Raw genomic sequence first — 21704 nt, 5'->3', positions numbered from 1 at the left:
ACACTACTGCCAGGAGCCAGGGTCGAGGGGCTGTGGTACTTGCCAGGGAGGTAACTGTCACCTCCATGGCCCCTGGCACCTCTGCAACCACGAATGGGACAGAGTCTGACTGAGAAGGATGTGCTTTGGCAGAGGAGCCAGGAACGCTGGGGGTGGAGATGTGTCCAGGGTGGCACTGGCTACAGATACCACAGAGGGAGCACAGGGCCAGAAGGTCGAGGCTGAGACTCACTGGAGGGAGTGGCAGGAAGGCCTCAACACTGTCCTGTGTTATAGTTTTGATGCTGGACTCTTCACTTCACTCTCTCACCGAATCAGGATGACATGAGACTTGAAAGAAGATGATGCATACAGGATATAATCTATTGATATGGGAGAGGCGATATGAGAGAGAAGTGTGGATAGATGACCTCTTGCATGTGCCCCAACTGGGGATCCAACCCACATGTAGAAGCCCTCTCAAGGCAGAGGCAGCCATGGTACAGGTTGAGCCCCTTAGCAAGACAGGGAAAAGCTCCCACCAATGAATGGACCAATAAAAATCCAGACTCAAATACAACACGAAAATCCACAAACCCACATAAGGGACAGTCCTAGAGCATCCAGATGGAGATCAAGGAGTCTGCACTGTGGGGGCTCTCTGCTCTGTGGGGAGACAATAACCGCTAGAGATAAACCCACCATCTCTTTTTATTTTCCCTGAAAGGAGCAAAGCACAGGCTTTGTGTTTGCAGCTACCCACCTTGGGCCCCAGCTAGGGGAGGGTGGCACCAATAGGGTTGCACAAGGAGTCTCTCTAATGGGAGGCACTGGGGAGAGTTTTGCAGGAGCAGCTGTGGGATTTTCAGGGCCTGAATATACCTGGACTCCACAGCAGCCACCTTTCTTGAGAAGAGCTAGCCCCTCCCAGGGGAAAATGAATCACCTTACCCTGTGGGATACCACTCTCCTCACCCTCTGGAAATGTCTTTGCCACAAACATTGAAACCCCATTTCCTCCACTCAGCAACTTTTTTTTTCTTTCTTCAGTTTTGCTCTGCCTTCATGTTCATTTTGTTGGGCTTTTTTTTTTTCTTTCTTTTATCCCATCCTACATCTTTACCCTTGCTGAGGAGACAGCAACATAAACAGACTCAGGGGTTGTCAGAGCCTAGGTGGGGCACAGCCAGTCCACACACTATCCTGGGAAACAGACTGGTATATCCCACTCACATGAGAGCCACAGAAATACCCTCCTAGTGTCCAGCAAACTCAAAATCTGGGCTCTGAAACCTAAATAGGAGCTCTGCCCTGCTGAGTATAGGGAAGTAATCCCAAACAGACTCAGACTAGTGGCTTGGAAGAGGGGGAACACACCCACCATCTTCCATGAAGTCTGAAAGGCACCTGCCACAGGAGATCCAGGAATCACAGCCCCCTGTTTCTGCCAGAAGCCCTTCCAGAAATAGTTGGGTCTGAGACTAATCTAAGACTGACAGCAGGCAGGCAGCAGAGACAGGCAGAGGCAGATCCTGTGGTAACTTGGGACATTTGCTGCCATACCTCTGGACCTAGTGCTGAAAAAGCCAGCTGTGCAGAGCAGCTTGGCCCACTCTGGGAGCAGCCAAGCCTGGAGGAATCAGCCACAAACTGGGGATCACCTCTGGCTTTGAAAAGTCAGCCAAGGGCCAGACGTGGACAGCACCTGACACTGGTTTTCACCAGACTCAGACATCAAGTAGTACCCAAAGGGAGAAACCAGAGAACAAGATCTAAACTGAGCTGACACAAATCCACTTGGTTCTTCTTTCATTATCTTAGCTATTTTTTCTTTCTCATGGCCTTTTTTATTTACCTTTTTATCTACTTTTTTCTTTTATTGTTGGTGCTCTAATTTTTCTTTCATATCTCTTATTCTACTTTTATATTTGATACTCCACTTTCCCTTTCTTCTCTCCATTTATTATTTTTGTTATCTTCTCTGTGTTCCTTTTCCTTGTTTCCCTCTTTCAATTCATTACAAGTATTAGCTCTCTTCCCCTTTCTCCTGGCATAATCACATTTCCTTCCTTTGGTTGTCTCCTATTCTTTTTCCTTTTTCCCTTTCTCTACTATTACATTGCACTTACCACTGTTATTGTTCTTTGCTTTTTTGTGATTCATATTGCTGTGGTGGTCAGATGGGTTTGTTTGTTTTGATACTGTGTATTGTTTTGCTTTGTTCTGTGAACACCTATACAACAGCATACAACATGTAGTATATTGTGGGGGTTGAGCTTCTTAGCCAATCAGAAGGAGGAGAGTTCCCACCAATGAACAGGACAATAATAATCAGGACTGAAACACAACAGAAGAGTCCACATAACCCACACAGAGGACATTCCTAGAGCATCCAGATCAGGAGATAAAGGAGTCTGCACCACGGGGTCCCACAGGATTCCTAATATGCAAGGCCACTCCACAGACAGAGTGTCAAAGCAAATCAATCTAATACACAGAAACAAACACAAAGTGACAACTAAAATGGGGAGACAAAGAAACAAGCCCCAAATGAAAGAAAAGTAGGAATCTCCAGAAAAAGAGCTAAGTAAAATCAAGGCAAGCAATTTATCAGACACAGAATTCAAACAAATGGTTATAACAATGCTCGAGGAACTTCGAACTGTAAGGAACCTAGTGGGACCTGTATCAGAATGAAAAAGGACACAGAAAACTTGAGTAAGAGCCAGCTGGAAATGAAGGATGCACTATCTGAAGTGAAAAGCACACAAGAAAGAATTAAAAGTAGGCTAGACAAAGCAAAGGATCAAAGCAGCAAGTTGGAAGACATGGTAGAAAAAAACACACAGAGCAACAAAATGAGAAAAGACTCAAAAAGAATGAGGATAGTTTAAGGGAGCTTGGGGACAACATGAAACGTAACAATATTAGTATCACAGAAATACCAGAAGGAGGAGAGGAGGAGCAAGGGCTAGAATACCTGTTTGCAAACATAATGACAGAAAACTTCCCTGACTTGGTGAGGGAAAATGTCTCACAAGTTCAGGAAGCACACAGGGTCCCAATCAAGATGAACCCAAAGAAGCCCACTCCAAGACACATTACAATCAAAATGGCAAAATTTAAAGACAAAGAGAGAATCTTAAAGGCAACAAGGAAGAAACAGCTAGTAACATACAAGAGAGCTCCCATAAGACTATCAGTTGATTTCTCAACAGAAACAAGACAAGCCAAAAAGGCACAAAATATCCAAAGTAATGAAATGCAAGGACCTGCAACCAAGACTACTTTCTCCAGCATGGCTCTCATGTAAAATGGAAGGGGAAATAAAGAGCTTCCCAGACAAAAGAAGCTAAAAGAATACATCTCCACCAAGCCAGCAATGCAAGAGATGGTAAAGGGCCTGCAAGAAGAAGGATGAAAAAGGAAGAAGAAGGAAGAAGAAGGAAGGAGGGAGGAGGGAGGAGGGAGGAGGAGGAGGAGGAGAAGAAAGAGAGAGAGAGAGAGAACACTGGTACAAAGGGAAAAAATGGCAATGATAAGTACCTATCAATAATTACCTTAATGTAAATGGATTCAGTGCTCCAATCAAAACACATAGGGTAGCTGAATAGATAAGAAAACATGACCCTCATATATGCTGTCTAAAAGAGACCCACTGCAGAACAAAAGATTCACACAGGCTGAAAGTGAAGGGATGGAAAATAATATTCCATGCAAATGGCCATCGAAAAAAAGCTGGGGGAGCAATCTAACATCAGACAAAATAGACTTCAAAAGAAAGGCCATAAGAAGAGACAAAGAAAGTCACTAGATAATACTTAAGGGAGTATTCCAATAAGAGAATATAACTCTTGTAAACACATATGCACCCAACAATATATGTGCACCTAAATATATAAAGAAAACATTGGAGGACTTTAAAAATGAGATTGACAACAATATAGTCATTGTAGGGGATTTTTAACACCCCACTGTCAACAATGGATAGATCTTCCAAACAAAGAATCAACAAGAATACTAAGGCACTGAATGACACTGTATGTCAAATGGACTTATTTTACATTTGCAGAACATTTCAACCCACAAAAGCAAAAGATACATTTTTCTCAAACACACATGGATCATTTTCAAAGATAGACCACATAGTAGGACACAAAACAAGCCTCACAAATTCAAGAAAATTCAACTCATATCAAGCATCTTCTCTGATCACAAAGGCTTGAAACTAGAAACCAATCTCAAGAAGAAAACTCAAAAACCTTCAAATACATGGAGATTGAATAACAGGCTATTAAATAATGAACAGGGAAACAATGAGATCAAGGAAGAAATCAAAAAGTATCTGGAAGCAAACAAACAAAAAAATGAACAGACATCAACCCAAAACCCTTGGCACACAGCGAAGGCAGTCCTGAGAAGGGAATTCACAGCAATACAGGCCTACCTCAAGAAGACAGAAAAACCTCAAATACACGACCTAACCCTATATCTACAAGAACTACAGGAACAACAACAAACAAAGCCCAGAACAAGTAGAAGGAAGGAAATAATCAAGATCAGAGCAGTATAAATACATAGAAACTAAAAAACAATTCAAAGGATCAATGAATCTAGGAGTTGGTTCTTGGAAAGATAAACAAAATTCACAAACCTTTTACCAGACTCATCAAGAAATAAATAGAGGGGATTCAAATAAATAAAATCGGAAATGAACGAGGAGAAGTTACAACCAATACCACAGAAATATAAAGGATTGTAAGAAATTACTAACAACTATATGCCAAGAAATTGGACAACCTGGACAAAATGGACAAATTTGTAGAAACATACAATCTTCCAAAACTGAGTCAGGACGAAGCAGAAAGCCTGAATAGACCAATAACAACTTGTGAAACTGAAGCAGTAATCACAAAACTCCATCACACAAAAGCCCTGGACCAATGGCTTCCCAGGTGAATTTTACCAAACATTTAAAGAACTAACTCCTATCCTTCCCGAACTATTCCAAAAGAATTCAAGAAGAGGGACGACTCACACACTCTTTTTATGAGGCCAATATTATCCTAATTTGAAAACCACGTAAAGACACAACAAAGAAAGAAAACTACAGGCCAATATCTCTAAAGAACATAGATGCTAAAATCCACAACAAAATAATGGCAATTCAGATTCAGCAATACATTAAAAAGATCATACACCATGACCAAGTGGGATCCATCCCAGGGATGCAAGGATGGTACAATATTCACAAATCAATAAATCTAATATACCACATAAACAAAATGAAGGACAAAAATATCACATAATCACATCAATAGATGCTGAGAAAACATCTGATAAAATCCAGCACCCATATATGATGAAAACACTCAGCAAGGTAGGAACAGAGTGAGCATACCTCAACATAATAAAGACCATATGTGAGAAACAAATGCCAACATCATACTCAATAGGTAAAAACTAAACGCTTTCTCCTTAAGATTAGGGACAAGACGAGGGTGTCTGCTTTCACCACTCTTACTCAACATAGTGCTGGAAGTACTAGCTACAGTGGTCAGACAATAAAAAGAAATAAAAGACATCCAAATTGGAAAGGAGGAAGTAAACAGTCATTATTTGCACATGACATGATACTGTACATAGAAAACCCTATAGTCTCCACCAAACACTACTTGACCTAATAAGTGAATTTGCCAAAGTAGCAGGATACAAAGTCAATACTCAGAAATCGAGGGCATTTTTGTACACCAACAGTGAAATATCAGAAAGAGAAACTGGGGAAAAAAATCCCAGTTACTTACTGTAATAGCAAGAAAAATAAAGTACCTAAGAAATAAACTTAACCAAGGAAGTTAAAGACCTGTACTCGGAGAACTATAGAAGACTGAAGAAAGAAATCAAGGAAGACACAAATAAATGGAAGAATATACGATGTTCATGGATTGGAAGAATTAACATCATTAAAATATCCATACTACCCAAAGCAATCTATAGATTCAACACAATTCCTATTAAAAGACCAATGGCATATTTCACAGATCTAGAACAAATATTTCAAAAATTTATATGGAACCAAAAAAGACCACAATAAGCATCAGCAATCTTGAGAAGGAAGAACAAAGTTAGAGGGATCACAATAAATCATATCAAACTATACTACAAGGCCACTGTAATCAAAGCAGTCTGGTATTGGCAAAAGAACAGAAGCATAGATCAATGGAACAGAATAGAGAACCCAGAAATAAACACATGGTTAATTAATATTTGATGAAGGAGTCATGAGCATACACTGGAGTAAAAATAGCCTCTTTAACAAATGGTGTTGGGAGAACTGGACTGGCACATGCAAAAAAAAACAAAGCTAGACCACCAACTAACACCATATACCAGAATAAACTCAAAATGGATAAAAGTCATATATAAATTGTAACATCATTAAAGTCCTAGAGGGAAACCTAGGCAGTAAAATTTCAGATATCCCACACTGCAATATTTTTTATGATATATGTTCTAGGACAAGGGAAATAAAGGGAAAATTAAACAAATGCAACTACATCAAACTAAAAAGCTTCTGCATGGCTAAAGAACCATCATTAAAGTGAAAAGGGAACTGACTGTATGGGAGAACATATTTGCCAGTGATACCTCAGACAAGGATTTGATCTGCAAGACATATAAAGAACTCATCCGACTCAACACCAGGAGAACAAACAATCTAATTAAAAAATGGGCAAAGGACCTGAATATACAAGGAGGACATACAGATGGCTCATAGACATATGAAATGATGCTCAACATCACTAGCCATCAGAGATGCAAATTAATACCACAATGAGATATCACCCCACATGGGTCAGATTAGTCAGATTGATTAATCAATCAATAAACAAGTGCTATTGGTGGGAATGAAGACTAGTGCAGCCACTGTGGAAAATAATATGGAATTTCCTCAAAAAACTAAAAATGGGACTGCCTTTTGACCCAGCAATTCTGGCTGGGAATATACCCTAAGAATCCCAAATCACCAATTCAAATGCATTTATGTACCTCTATGTTCATAGCAGCGTTATTTACAACAGCCAAGTGCTGGAAACAGCCTAAGTACCCATCAGTAGATGAGTGGATTAAAAAACTGTGGTACATTTACACAATGGAATACTATACAACAGAAGGAAAGAAAGAAGGAACTCCTATCTTCTGTGACATCACGGATGGAACTGGAGAGTATTATGCTGAGTGAAATAAGCCAGGTGGTGAAAGACAAACACCATATGATCTCACCTATAAGAAGAATCTAATACAAAATAAACAAACAAGCAAAACAGAACCAGAGACGTGGAAACAGAGACCAGACTGACAGTGCCAGAGGAAAGGGGACAGGGGAGGAACAGTAGAAAGAAGGGATAGGGACTAGTCAAAGACCATGTATGAATGACCCATGCACATAGACAATGGTGTGGGACGGACTGTGGAGTAGGGGTTGAAGATAATGGGGGGCTGGGCAGAGGAGGGAAAAGGGGAAAAAACTGGGACAACTATAATACAATAAACAAGAATATTTTTTTAAATGTTTTTAAGCTTATCTATTCAAAGAATTATTTGCCAAAGCAATGTTTCCTGAATTCAAAATATACTTGCAACAGACCAAATCATTTGATCTTAAAATTGTGATAACAGCTGATAAATAAGCAGTCACAGATGAGTGTTTATAGAATCATGATTTTTAAGCTAAAAGGAGCATGACTGAATGCCAGGTTCCTTACGCAGTCATCCCAGTGTAGACCTGATGTCTCAGCATTAATAGTCCCTCCTTCACTGTCATAAGTGTGCTAATTTTAATTAAGACCTAAACAGACCTAAACATTAGCTATAAGGGCATTTAATGCTATTTAGCACAAAGAGCTCATTCACTTTTTCATTCAACCCACTTTTACTAAGCTCTACTATGTAGATTACCATAGTCCCCATGTTCTCAAAAAATGCATGTTTTTTTTCCACAATCAAGTCACATAAATGAGCAGGTGGATTTTCCCTACACATAAAGTATACACCTGAGAATAAACTAAATATGGAAAAAAGTCAGAATATTTTCTACAAGGTGAATATAAACCAAACTTACAGAAAAAAAATAAATTTTTGAACTGTAAAAAACAAAAATATAAAGATATTCACAAATATAAAATAAAGAAAACCTTTACCTGCTGCCCTGTAAAGTATTTTAGGTTCAAAAAATATACAAGGATTTTTATCCTCTATGCATGACAAAAGAAGTCCCTTGGCCTGGAAAGGGCTTCTGGGTACAACCACCTGCAAAAACAGATTTTTTTAAAGACAATTTTAGTAAAACTGTATCCCAGTAAACTCACTTATAAGAAGGACTGATATTTAAATAACCAATTATTACTAATTAAAAATAGAACTCTGGCATTTTTAGCCTAATTAACCATTTTTTATAAAAATTTACATTCTGTCCCCAAAAATTCAACTTGTTCAACATTTATGAGATGCCTATCATGCTGTAATGACTAAAACTGCTATTCTCTTAAGGAGCTAAACTTGCCTGTGTGTATGTGTGTAAAATATAGGATTCTGAAAAGAGCATTCATCAAAACAAGTAAAGTTGTCAATATCTTTCTGTATTTATCTATAAAGAAATATTTTCTACTAATACTCTACTACTAATTTCAAAGGGCATGAAACTCTCTTCTCCAATTTCAAATATCAAAATCTCCTTTCCATGAACAACATGATTTCCTATTTAAAGAAGTAATCCACTGAACTTTATCAGCTGGGTACTGTAATGTCTAGTTATTACAAAGCTAAAAGAAAGTGTGGGTACTGCACACTCCTGTTGACAGGAAAGGGCTCCAGGACCTTCTTGAGAATGAGGTTGATAATGAGGAAGAGGACAATGACAGCAGATAGTACGTGTAACTCCTCTACTGTTTATAGCAACCCCACAAGGTAGCTATTATTATTTTCCCCAATTTAGAACTGCAGGCTAAAGCTTAAAGAGAGATCAAATTACTCACCCAAGGTTATATCACTTGCTAGACCAGGGATTGTCACCCAGCTCTGACTGACACCACAGCTCAAGCTCTTAACCTCTACACCATTTTGCCCCGAATTATTATACAAACTTGTGTCTAAGTTTTAATTATTGTTAAATAACTGCATAAAGACAAGAATTACACAGGAAGAGTTACCATAAAAATAAACCTGAATTTATCACAAAGGCTCAAATTAGGTTCCTTGAATCAAGCTATATTTGGCTTTCAAAATCGTTTTCAAACCATTCATTAAAGGATTTTTATTAAAAAAATAAAACAGCAGCTCAAATCTCACTATTTCATTTTCTGTAAATAGATTGTTGAACACACTGCTTACTTTTCTTCATCTGCTTCCATCATGTATTTAGCATTTTGTACTACATGTATTATTTTCATTTGGGATTAAAAAAAAGAAAAAGGGGGAGGAGTAGAGAAGGTAGGATATTGAGAGAAAAGATCTGTTCTTAAAAATACTGGGCAACATCATAAACAGTAAATGTGAATCAATGTTCAGCTCAAGCACAAATAAAACTGTCGCCTCAAATGTGGCTTCTGTCCCAACTTACCATTCCCAGCTTACATTGAAAAATTATGCAATTTGTATTCAACTGAGAAAATTTTATGACTTTGCATTAGTAGGGAAAAAAAACACAAAAATAAACATAAACACATCTACAACCAGTTTATGTTATCAAAAAAACAGACACACAGCCCTGGGTGGACATGTTTATGTGTTTTTATAATGATTCCCTGGAAAGCTCTTCAGTAAATAGAACTAAAAAAGGAGATAATGTAAAAAATTAAGACTTAAAATATGCAAAATGTTTTTTATTAAGAGATTTAAACTGTTGTAGAAACCTAAGACTGTTGCGCAAGGCTATAAAAGAAAGATACTTCAAAATTAATGGTTTGAGCACATATTACCTTACCTGGATTGAAAAGCACTCCTAGTTAACAAAGGCTTCTGCAAAAGTCTTATTCCTCTGACTATGAATTAACCAGTAGATTTATTAATTTACCCCAGAATCCATTAAGTGAACCTATAGATTTGAAAGAGGGGAAAGACAAACCAACTATGTTCTCAGTATTATTCTTTGAAGCCTGAAATTAGTATCAGGGTCAAGCCAGGTGCTACTTCAAAATCAATATTCTATAAACCTGAGCAATGGATAAGTGGATCTAAAGAATTACTAAGCTCTCTTTTAAAAAGAATTGTTTACATAAATTCCAAAAATCTTGTTTGTTTTCCTCTAGAGGAGCTTATTAGTTAATATTAATACTGTAGAATGAACCAAAATGGAAACAACAAATGGAGATCAAATAAAGTACACAAGTGAGGATACCTTGATTCCTGGACAGTGGGCGAAAAAAGCTTCAGGACTCTGAGAATGATAGAGAGCCCCATGGCCGACACAGCCCCAGGGGGCACGGATGGTGAGGCTTCCACAATTAAAAAGATCCCCAGAGCGGTATCGATACTTGGCGGCTTCATTAACAATCTCAGGAGGGAAAAGAGAAGGGACATATCACAACAAGAACTTTATTCTCATCCATTTTCTTGAAACATGTCATTAGATCTTTAAATACATGCCTATAACAACGTAACTTGTAATGTGCTTGCTGAAAGATAACAAAAAGTTGGTAAGGTAGTGGGGTAGAAGACTAGAGGCAAAACTTCAGTACTACATAGACTTAACCTCAGAAATTATCAATTATAGTAAAATGCAATCTTCCTACCTGATCAAAAGCAGGGAAAATATAATCTGCAAACTGAATTTCTGCAATGGCAGTAGCACCAGAGACTGCAAGTCCAATCCCAAATCCAACAATTCCTTGTTCACACAATGGGGTATTAAAAACTCTATCTTTTCCTAAAAAAAAAGGAAAAGAAAAGAAAAGAAAGTCATCTTACAATGACAAATCAGAATAATGTAATGCACAATACCCCTGAAAAGTCAATGAGTTAGTAATGGTGAGATGGAGGGGGGAAAGCATGAAACAGGTGAAGGAGATAGAAAATAACTACCATGGTGGCTGGTTTAAATGCAAACAGTAACTATATTAACTGTAAGTAATCTAAATGTTATAATTAGAAGACAGATTGTCACAGTGGGATTAAAAAAACCAGCAAAACCCAACTACTCTAAAGAAAATAAACAATAAAGAAATCAGAAAGTTGTAAGTAAAAAGAAGGGAAAAATACAATGAAAAATCAATCCAAAGAAAGCTGTTACTAAATTAATGGCAGACAAAGACTTTAAAGGAAAAGGCATTACCAGAGATAAAAAGGGAAAATTCATTGTTTAAAGGGTTCAATTGACAAGGAAGACAAAATTCTAAATTTAAACTCACGTAACAACATGGGCTCCAAATAAATAGAAAGAAATATCAGAATTAAAAGAAGAAATGGATAAATTCCCAATATAATGGGAAATTTTAATATACCAATCTCAGTAACTAACAGATAAAGCTTACCAAAATAAAAAAGTAACAAGATTTGAACACCATTAACAAATATGACTTAACTGAAAGATACAGGACACTACACCTAACAGCTAGGAATACAAATCTTTTATAGGTAAACATAGAACACTGGTATTAATCGACCAGATTGGGTTATAAATCTAACTCAACAAATTTTGAAGAAATAAAATCATTTAGAGTATATTCTCTGACCATGGTGGAATTTCCAAGGTGGAAATTAATAACAAAAAGATAATTAGAAAATCCTTATGTTGAAAAAAATTTAAATCTATGTCTAAATAACTCACGAGTCAAAGAAATTATAATGAAAATTAGAAAGTATTTTGACCTGAATGATAATGAAAACTCTATGTATCCCAACTAATTTTGGTTCAGATTTTAATAATGTCAGAGCAACCTTCCCACATCTAATGATTATAAATCTGAACAAAATATAACAAAAAACTATGGTACTTAAAGGCTTTGGAGAGGCCAAAATAGGCCTAAACTGAAAGAGATTGGACCCTTGGAAGAAATGAATGGCAAAGGATGAGTATAACATTTACAAGAAATATCCTCTAAGGGGACTCCCCAGTTTCCATGACACGAGACAGCTAGAATTCAGATGCACAGACACGGTCTTTTTGGCCTGAAGTATCAGAGAGAATGGAGTCTGGAGCTATCAGTGGTGGGAAATTGAGAAACGAAGTTCCTAAAAGGGCACTACATGGAAGTGCCCCCAAAATCTGTGCATTAACTCTGCTCAAATTCTTGGTTGACCCCTGTGTCTGCAGGAGACTCCCAAAGCCCAACAGGTAAGAGCCAGAAGAAGCCCGAAGAGCTGGGCACAGATTTTAGCTTTGCTCAATAGAAGGGAGACAGAATTTGGAGTCTGAGATTCTTTAAGTAAAGGAGCTTGATAAACAAACAATTTAGGCTTCCCATTGAAACCACAAGGTACAATGTTATTAGCATATAACTAAATTCTCGTCTGAAATTTTACCACCTCCCAACCAATGTCAGCATTTCATGAAAAGTTCTCATTTCAGGCACATGGACGGATTGACACAAGCAATAACGACAGTCTGGCCAGCTGACCAGAGTTTGGGGACAGATCTGGGATTCATATTTCAGTTCTATAATCCAGAGATTTGATACGTAGAAATTACTTTCAGCTCAATCAGTCCTTTTGAATATGAATCACAAATTGGGCAGGTGCAAGGAAATGCCAACTAGACATCCTACGTCTGTACTCTAAAAGCAGCTGCAAAAACTTAAAGCATGAAGTCATACTCATCATGATCTGTGACTACCTTCTGATGGTGACCTCTAGCCCTCATCAGTTCTCTATTTGACTGAGTTGTTTGATAATTTCTGGAAATGTATGATTCTGTTGAATTAAGAACAATTCACTGGCAGAAAGTGAAAACAGATTCCAGCTGCCACCTGTGGGATCCACACCCGTGGGATACCTGAAGCACCTGAGCCGCAGAAACAGTGTTCTAATTTATTCCTTGCTGCTTCTAGTTCCCTGGATTCAGGTATTTTTTTCTCAGTAAATACAGCCTTTTTTGTTTCTAGAAGGAAGAATTCTTACTCCAAAACATGCTTATTTTGAGAAAATAGTTTAACTCTCTTCATGTCTCTATGATCAAGCAAAGTAACTGCTTCAACATGAATTAAATGTTAAACATCTGCTTCTATTTTCTCCCAAACAGGTAATGATTGAGGGTAAGAGCACACATAAAACGTACAATACTGACGACTTCTTCTGTTACAATGCAATTAACCTGATGTCAAGTTTACACAGTGATCACACAGTATCCCAATGGGTAAATTAGTAATACACACAGTAATTGCCTGTGGGTTTAAGTGTCATCTCCACAAATTACTAAACTCCTAAGGCTCAATTTGTATCTGTAACAGAAGAATCATGATACTGGAAAGGCTAAAAATTCACACCTATTCAAACATTTACAAAGTACCTAATACTGTATAGACACTAATTCTAGATGCAGAGGATACAGTAGAAAAAAAAAATTCTACCTTATGGTACTTACATTTCAGTCAGAAAAAAGGCAAAAACAAAATAAACAAGTAAGATACATAGTGTGTTAAATGATGACAAGTGCTATGGAGAATAGTAAAGCACAGAGTAGGTGACTGAGGGAGCAGGTGGGAAGCAAGTGGGACTACTGTGACTTTAAATAGGAAGATAGGGAAAGCACCACTGAGGGGTAACATTTAAAGGAAGGGGTAACAGTTAAAGGACCTGAGGAAGTTATCATGCACACATCCAGGGAAATATGTGCCAGGCAGAAGGACCAGATAGTACAAAGGTCCTGGGGGTATGAACATGTTTAGCACATGGGGAGAAAGGCAAAAAGTTCAGAGCGTTTGGTTTGGAGAAAGAGAAACAGTGAAAGGATATGAAGTTGAAGAATTAAAACAATGGGACAGGAACACAGAACAAATCAGATAGGACCTTGTAGGTCACTGTAAGTGCTCTGACTACCATGAGAATGAGTAAAGTAGGTGAGTTGACAGTAAGCCAATGAGCAAAATCCTGCCATTCTCTAAAACTGCATTTCAGCAGGATCCCTCTAGCTGGTATTTGGTGAATAGCCTATAAATAGGCAAGGGTGGACACAGCAAGATTGATTACATAGTATTACAATGATTCCAGTAAGAGATGACAAAACAATTGCAGAAAAGGTGTAAGACTTTGGATATAGCCTAAAGACAGAATCAAAAGGATTTGCTGATGAAATGAATGTGCAGTATGAGTCAGACAAATGCTAAAGATGATTCAAAGGCTTTTTCCTTGAGCAACTTGAAGGAGAGAGTTGCCATTAACTAAAACGGGGAAAACCATGAAGAAGCATGTTGACAAACCAAGAGTTTCTCAACTGAAACTGAAAACCAAGAGTTCAGTTTTAGAGATAGTAAGTTTGAGATGCATTCAGACATTAAGATAAAGGAATTAATTTAACTGCTGGATATAGGAAAGTCTTAAGCATAAAGATGGCATTAAAAAACATGGGACTAGATCCCTGGCCACTTTGGCTCAGTTGGGTGGAGCATCCCGTGGATGGAAAGGTTGTGGGTTGGACTCCCAGTTCGGGCACATACCTGGGTTGTGGGTTTGATCCCTGGGTCAGGGCGCATAGGAGAGAGCAACTGGTTAATGTTTCTCTTTCAAATCCATGTCTTTCTCTCTCTCTCTCTCTACACCCCCCTTCCTCTCTCTAAAAGCAATGAAAAAAATGTCCTCAGGTGAGAAAAAAAAACACACACACACACGGAACTAAATGAGCTTACCGAGTAAATTTAAATGAGTACATAGAGAAAAAAAATCCAGTGTTACAATGACAAGAGGCAAGAAATAATATCAGCAAAGTTGAGAAGAAAGAAAAACACCAAAGAGTTTGCAAGGAAACCAGGAGAATGTGCTGACCTAGAACCAAATGAAGAAAGTGTTTCTAAGAGAGAGTGTAATTAACTTGTGCTGTGCCCCATCAGCAGAAGTGAGATGAGGGCTGAAATGTTTTAACTGGCGACCTTAACGTGTCTGCGAAGTAGGAGGGAGAAAACAAAAAATTCAAAAAGGAATGAGAAGAGAAATTGAAAACCATGAGTAATGACAATTATTTGTAGAAATTTTGCTATAAAGAAGAGAAAAAGAAAAGAGTAATAACTAGCTGAATATGGAGACAACAGAAGGATTTTTTTTAAATGATGAAAGAATATATATGCAGCCTGATAGGAATGATCTGTAGAGAAGGGGAAATTGATGATTTTGAGAAAATTAATGAAATAGAGAAGAATGACTAGAACCATGTCTTTAAAAAGATGACAAAGAGGGAAGGAGTCTATGTGGAGAGGTTGACAGGAACCCTTATATTCATTCAAAACTGGAGGGAAGAGTGTGAGCACTGATGCTGGGACATGGATACATGCGGTCGTGAGAGCTTGTCAAAGTTCTCTATTAGTTGCATCTATCTTCTTAATAAAATATGAAACTAGATTATCGGCAAGAGTAAGAATAGAGAAGGCAGTGCTGAGAGAAAAGAAGGAAAGAGTGAACGGCCCCGGAACATGCAGCAGGATGGCAGACAGCGTGAGCGGGCCCTGCAGAGCACCAGTCCTGAAGCAGAGTGAGAGCAGTTGGCAAGGTGTGCTGCTCCAACAGCGCTGTTGTTGATTTAGACAGAGAAGGCAGATTTAACTAAACTGGATTTTGCCAAGCAAATGAAAACTGTGTATAAAGAGAAGAAGAGTCATCATGGGAGTACGAGACAGTAACAGGACTGTGGCATTCATGCATTTTAAGAATCAATAAGGTTCAAAAGATTGTTGGGATGGAAGTACTGAGCTGAAGAGGTTCTAGATGGAGGTCAGAGCTAGGGATGCTTCAAGCTGAGATTGCGAAGGAACTGCAAGTTCCTGACAATGACAAAGTCAGGAGTATGACTGTGAGAAGATGAGGTCGGATGGAGAACAAGATCACTAGAGAAAAGAAGGGCAGAAACTGAGAAGCCAGAATATTGAGAAGACCATGTACGTGGGCACTGACAGGAGTGCTAGAGAGACTGACAGTGAGCCAGCTTAGGAACAGAGAAGGCTGGCCCGGGGACCACAGATGACAAGGAAGGATAGTGTGGCAATTGTTTTTAAAAGCACTACTATTAGTAACCAAAGTTAAAAAAAAAAAAAAAAACTTTACATGATTAATTGGAAAAAAGTACCATGGGGTAAATTAGTTTTCATTTAAATAAACATTTTTAAACTAAAGAGAATACAGGGATGCTCCAAACTGTATCAACTGGGGAAGAAATTAAAAGTTATACCTACAAGGAATTCACAAGGAATAAAAGTAGATAGAGATTCCATGAGGTACTTTAATGATCATGTAAAACTTACGGTTGGGAAGGGAAGGACAGCAAGCCCAAAGTCAAAAGCCAGTAACTGACAGCCCTGGTACTCTCTACTCAGGGCCTGCTCCACTGTACTAGAGAAATTTCTTTCCTAAATTAGCTGTTGCAAACTACTCAACTCATAAATGCTCAAATATAGCAAATTAGACCTTAATTATCTGGTGCCACAGCCACAGACACAAAAAAATAGTTCAGAGCATTAATCTGAATGTAGTAAGTCTTTGAGGATAATTCCTAAAATTCCCTCAAATGTTTCTCAAAATAGCTACATCAAATAAAAAAAGTTGGGTTCCTAGTTACCAACAATGAAGTAAAATAAAAAGCATCTTTAAAACATAATTTTAAAAAGTCAAGTAAATACTTGAGAATTTAAAAAAAACTTTTAAAAGGGGCTGCTTCAAACTTTGATCCAATAATTAATTGCATAGCAAGATGGCACCATTATTCTTTATAAATGTATACATGTTTCTATCTCAAAAAGGTAGTATAAAATTGCCAGACCTGTCCATAAAACTAAGATGTTACTGACAGTGAAGTGACGTAGCTTTTACACTGTCCACTCTAAAGGGAAAAGGCGTGGAAGAAAAGGGAAGCAATTAAATAAATGTAATTCCTCAAATCAGTTCAGATTCTACTGAGTATCTCAGACTGACTATATCAATTTCACAGTTCAGATGATCTTAATCATTATCGAGGTATTCAAAAGACTTTTAAAATTACATTCAACATTTCCTGTGTGCTATGCTCTTGAAGCTAGGTGTTAACTTTAAAGAGATTTTTACTTTTAAATGAATTACAAAAAAATCTTGAAGGGTAAAATAAAAATTATTTTGGTACTAAAAGTTGGATCTTCTTTTGTTTCCCAAGAAATTCAATTACCACTAGCAATTACCATATAAGAGACTGCAAAAAATATGGAACATCTGGAATGAAATTATTTTTATGTAAACAAAGTACTCAATCTGTCACAACTTATATAAGATCTTTAACAAATAAGTTGTATCCTAAGAGGTAGAGCAAACAGAAGATAGAATAAGAAGGATGTCTGAAGATACCTTCCTAAGCGTATCAGATAGATGTGGCAAAGGATGACAGTGAACCTTCCCATATCCTTTTGACATCATCAGAGGATTTAATTCTGACCTAGTGAAAATATAACTTGATATGACTTGTTTTAAACCAATGGAATAAAAAGTCACACAACATGTACTTGACCATGTACAAGGCACTGTAGATGGATGCTACAAATGACATTAAGGTGAGATACCATTTAAACAACTTTAAACATTTTAACATTCAAACAACCTACGTAAAGAGGAAATGAGTCAAATATAAATAACTATGATACAAGAACGTGCTGTAGGTCTTACGATGGCTGCCAGGTGGCTGGCTCCTGACCGGCTAGATTTCCTGTACCAGAACCTTGGGCACCTAGTGCTGTGCCCAGGATGGGAATCCCAACTGGGGACCAGAGTGTGACGCTGCTGCAAGAGAGCCTGCAGAGTTCCGGGTTGCGCGGCCAAGCAGGAAAAGGTGTACCTTTCCAGAGCCACCCTCTTGCAGTCTTGAGCCTCAAGAAAAGATGTGGAGTGGGCTGCTACCTGCTGGCCTAAATGAAAGTGATGTTGAGTTGAGTTCTGAAGATGAAGACACTTTAGAGAACTCTGGACTTAACTTACAGGAAGATAAAGAAGATGGGACCGTTACAGAAACAGAGATCTCAGATTTCCCTACAGGTGGACCAAAAACTGACTCAGAGGCAAATGTAAATGCATATGAAGAGTGTCTTCCTGGAATTCCCTTACATGCGTGGAATAAATTTCAAGAATTGCATAAAAAACACTCTGAACAGAAAATTTCAACTTCAAGGTTCAGAAGGAAAAAAGAGAAAATGCTCCAGAAAAGGTAATTGAAGAATGAAGAATCTCATAGTGAACACTCCTCAAGTGAAGCACAGTGGAAGGAACTTACTCAGTATTTTGGAGTCAATGACAAGTTTGAACCTCCTGTGAAAAAGAAAAAAATTGAGAAGTTGGGCCTTGAAAAGAGCATCAACCAGGCTGTGGAAGAGTGGAATATTGAGAAGGCTGAGGAACTCAGTAACCAGCTGGCTACCCAAAGGCTTGGTGTAAAAATTCTCAAAGCAATTGCCTGCCATAACTTTGTAAAAGCCAAAAAGGAAGCTGAAAATTCACACGTTGCTTGGAAAAAGAAGAAACCTGCATGAGGGTTTGAAGCGAAGAAGAGATGGGAAACCAAGAGCAACATAGGATACATGTAACCTGCCAGAGTTCTTCTAGACGTCATGTCTTTTCTGAGATTTCACTTGAGTCTTCAGTTGCTCAGCTGACTGAAAAGATATTCCTGCTTATGTCAAATATGTCAGAAAATCAGTAGACATAGAAAAATAAGCATAAAATCTGGGGGCTGATTATCAGTCTTTTTCTAAAGAATTCATTCTAATGAAGTGAATGGAATGGAACATTCTGGTGTTTGTACCGGGAATCTACACACGCGTACAGGAAAAAGATCGGGATTTATTTATTTATTCACAGGGACTGACATTATAAAATCGAGTTTACTTTTCACCCATCTGGTACAGCATAGCCAATGAGCCCCTTATGCTTCCTTATCTGCACTGAGTGTAACTGCACTTATTCTGGAATTGAGTTTTTAAAGATTGGTATTTCTTTTTAATGGATTAGTCATAAATGTAAGAAAGTCTGAATTGACACTGTTTTACCAATGACTCTATCTTAACGTTTTAGAAGTAATTATTAGTTCTTTGGATGCAGTACTTGATACTTGACAGTCACATAATAAAAGCATTTGGTTAGTTTTAGTGTACCTTCAGATAAAATATTGCAATAAAAAAAGGACAGAAAAAAAAGAAAGTGATGTAAAAATAAAAGGCCATTAGAGAAGAGGAGATTCTTTCACACTTGGAGGAATGTTGCGAAGTTTCGTGGATGAGAAGGCACTGGAATAGAGCACTAAAAAATGGGCAGAATTTTGACACTTCGGTTGTTTCCATGTCTTGGCCACTGTGAATAATGCTGCAATAAACATAGGAGTGCAGATATCTTTGCAAATAAATGTTTACAAATTTTTCAGGTAAATACCCTGAAAGACAACATGGATGGATCTTAAGAATATCACGCTAAGTGAAATAAGGCAGAAAAAATTAAGAACCACATGATTTCACTCATATGTGCTCTATAAAACTGAGAACAAATGAACAAACAAGAAAAATAAATAAAAACCCATAGACACAGGCAACACCATGATGGTTACTAGAAGGAAGGAGCATAAAAGGTAGTAAAGGCTGTGAGGGTGTCAAATATATGGTGACAGGAGACTTGACTTTGGGTGGTGGGTACACAATACAATAAACAGATGAGTATCATAGAATTGTGCACTCCAAACCTATATAATCTTATTAACTGTCACCCCAAAAACTTAATTTTGAAAAGAAGAAGGAGAATTTTGAAAGGCACAGGTGGAAGTGGGAATAGTGTGACCAAAGGCACAGAGGCAAGTAATAAAGTGCAAATTCAGAGTTGGGAAATAAAACAAGGAAGCTGCAGCATAAAGGGAATAGAAACAGTTGTGGGATAAAGAGGCAGGAAGTTTGGTGTATATGTGCAAGTTAGCATTATGGCTAAAGATATGGGCTCTGGAGTCAGAACACCTGGGTTTAAATGCAGTTCTGCTTCAGTTGTGTAATCTTGGATCACGCTTCAGTTTTTGCATTCATAAAATTAGGATAAAAATAAGTAACCTGCCTACGAACCAGGGTTGATCTGAGTGGGTCAAATAATGTAAGGAATGTATAAGTTCTTTGTAACCATTAAGCATAATAGAATATAAAGAATCATCACAAAAAGACTGAACAGTCGTTAGCTGAAAGGCACATGAAAGGAGAACCCCCAAGAGTTGGCACTGAGGGGTACTGAGGCCCACATCTGGTCTTCAAGACTCCCATCAGCTGGAGGAGCCCACTCAGCACTGTACCTGCCCACCTTCACTCAATCCAGCCCAGCTAGAAAATGTCAATGCCACTTTGACACTCCTCGTTAAGTTCTGTCTCCATCTGGGATAAAAAGTGGGGTAGCAAAGCAAGTCAGTCAAGGCAGCAGGGTTGTAACAAGCAATGCCAAACTATGAAACTAAATCTTCTTCCATTAGCAAGACTATAAAGAGGCAGAGCAGGAGGCTCGCATGCACTTTTACACAAAGGTCCCGAGGTTTACCACTGAGCCAAGTACAGCTATAAACTGGAGGCCCAGCCACTGCAAACCTGCAAGAGATATCCCAGGAGGGAGAATAAAGAGTTGATGACCAAACAACTCCTGGACTGAGGAATAAATGCCGTGGCAGCAGCTATGCATCTACAGAGGGCTGAAAGCTATAGAGGCCAAAAACTGAACCTGAGAGAGCCCAAAGCTATCCAATACACTCCTTGGAAAGGAGGGCCAGTTGATCCTAATAGATCACAGTTCTATTCAAGCACGCATCCACTTGGAAGCAGTGGCTCTGCACTACTCACCCCCAACCACAAGGGTCCCTGAGCAAACTGATGCCTGGTCCCTGACCTACGGCATTGTGCCATTTGCCATACACGTGAGTAAGGCCCTTATGACATGATGATCCACAAAGGCAATAGCATGATCCTGGCAGTACAGAACCAATTCAGCATTCCCGAGCCCAGATATCCCCAAGAATTACCCAGCGCTGGCTTTGTTGTGGGTATGAGTCCAGAAACGATATAATAGCTAGTAATAAATCAACCACTGATGTTTTGACACTTGTGTCAAATTTTATTTCTGAGCATGATCGATGTGATTTAAGATAAAATTCCCATTTGTGAAGTCACTTTATCTGGAAAGAAACAGAATTTAAACAAATATAATCTGAATGTTTGAATTCTAGGTAATATGCACCATACAACAATTTACGTTTAAGTTAAGACTTTTTTTTTTTCTTTCTGTCCTTTATTCTATTGTTGACACTATTACAGATGTCCCCATCTGCCCCTCCCCCGTCTGCCTCCATCTAGCCCCCAATGCCCCCTTCCCTCTGGCTGTCCCCACACTGTTGTCTGTCTATGGGTTATACATATGTGTTCTTCAGCTATCCCTTCATGTTCTTTCCTCCTGCCCCCCTCCCTCCCCTCTGAGAGCTTGTCAGTCTGTTCCATGTGTCCATGCCTGTTTCTATTTTTGTTCATCAGTTTTATTCAATAGATTCTACATATAAGTGAGATCACATG

At 38.3% G+C, this 21704-nt stretch overlaps 1 protein-coding gene and 1 pseudogene across 1 annotated transcript in view; one reads left to right on the top strand and one right to left on the bottom strand.

The window, feature by feature from the left end:
• BCKDHB (branched chain keto acid dehydrogenase E1 subunit beta) overlaps window positions 1–21704 on the bottom strand; it is a 209187-nt gene that overhangs the window by 154964 nt on the left and 32519 nt on the right. Inside the window, exons 4-6 of the mRNA XM_024576580.3 lie at window positions 10770–10903; window positions 10376–10531; window positions 8181–8289 (exon numbers count right to left, since the gene is read on the bottom strand). Of these exons, the coding sequence (XP_024432348.2) occupies window positions 8181–8289; window positions 10376–10531; window positions 10770–10903 (399 nt within the window). The remainder of the gene's footprint in view (window positions 1–8180; window positions 8290–10375; window positions 10532–10769; window positions 10904–21704) is intronic.
• On the top strand, window positions 17915–19192 carry LOC112319234 (protein FAM204A pseudogene; annotated as a pseudogene).

The sequence above is a fragment of the Desmodus rotundus genome, chromosome 11 (genome assembly GCF_022682495.2).
Source record: "Desmodus rotundus isolate HL8 chromosome 11, HLdesRot8A.1, whole genome shotgun sequence".
Classification (NCBI taxonomy): domain Eukaryota; kingdom Metazoa; phylum Chordata; class Mammalia; order Chiroptera; family Phyllostomidae; genus Desmodus; species Desmodus rotundus.
The sequence above is the reverse complement of the archived record's forward strand: the minus strand, read 5'-3'. Positions and strand labels throughout refer to the sequence as shown.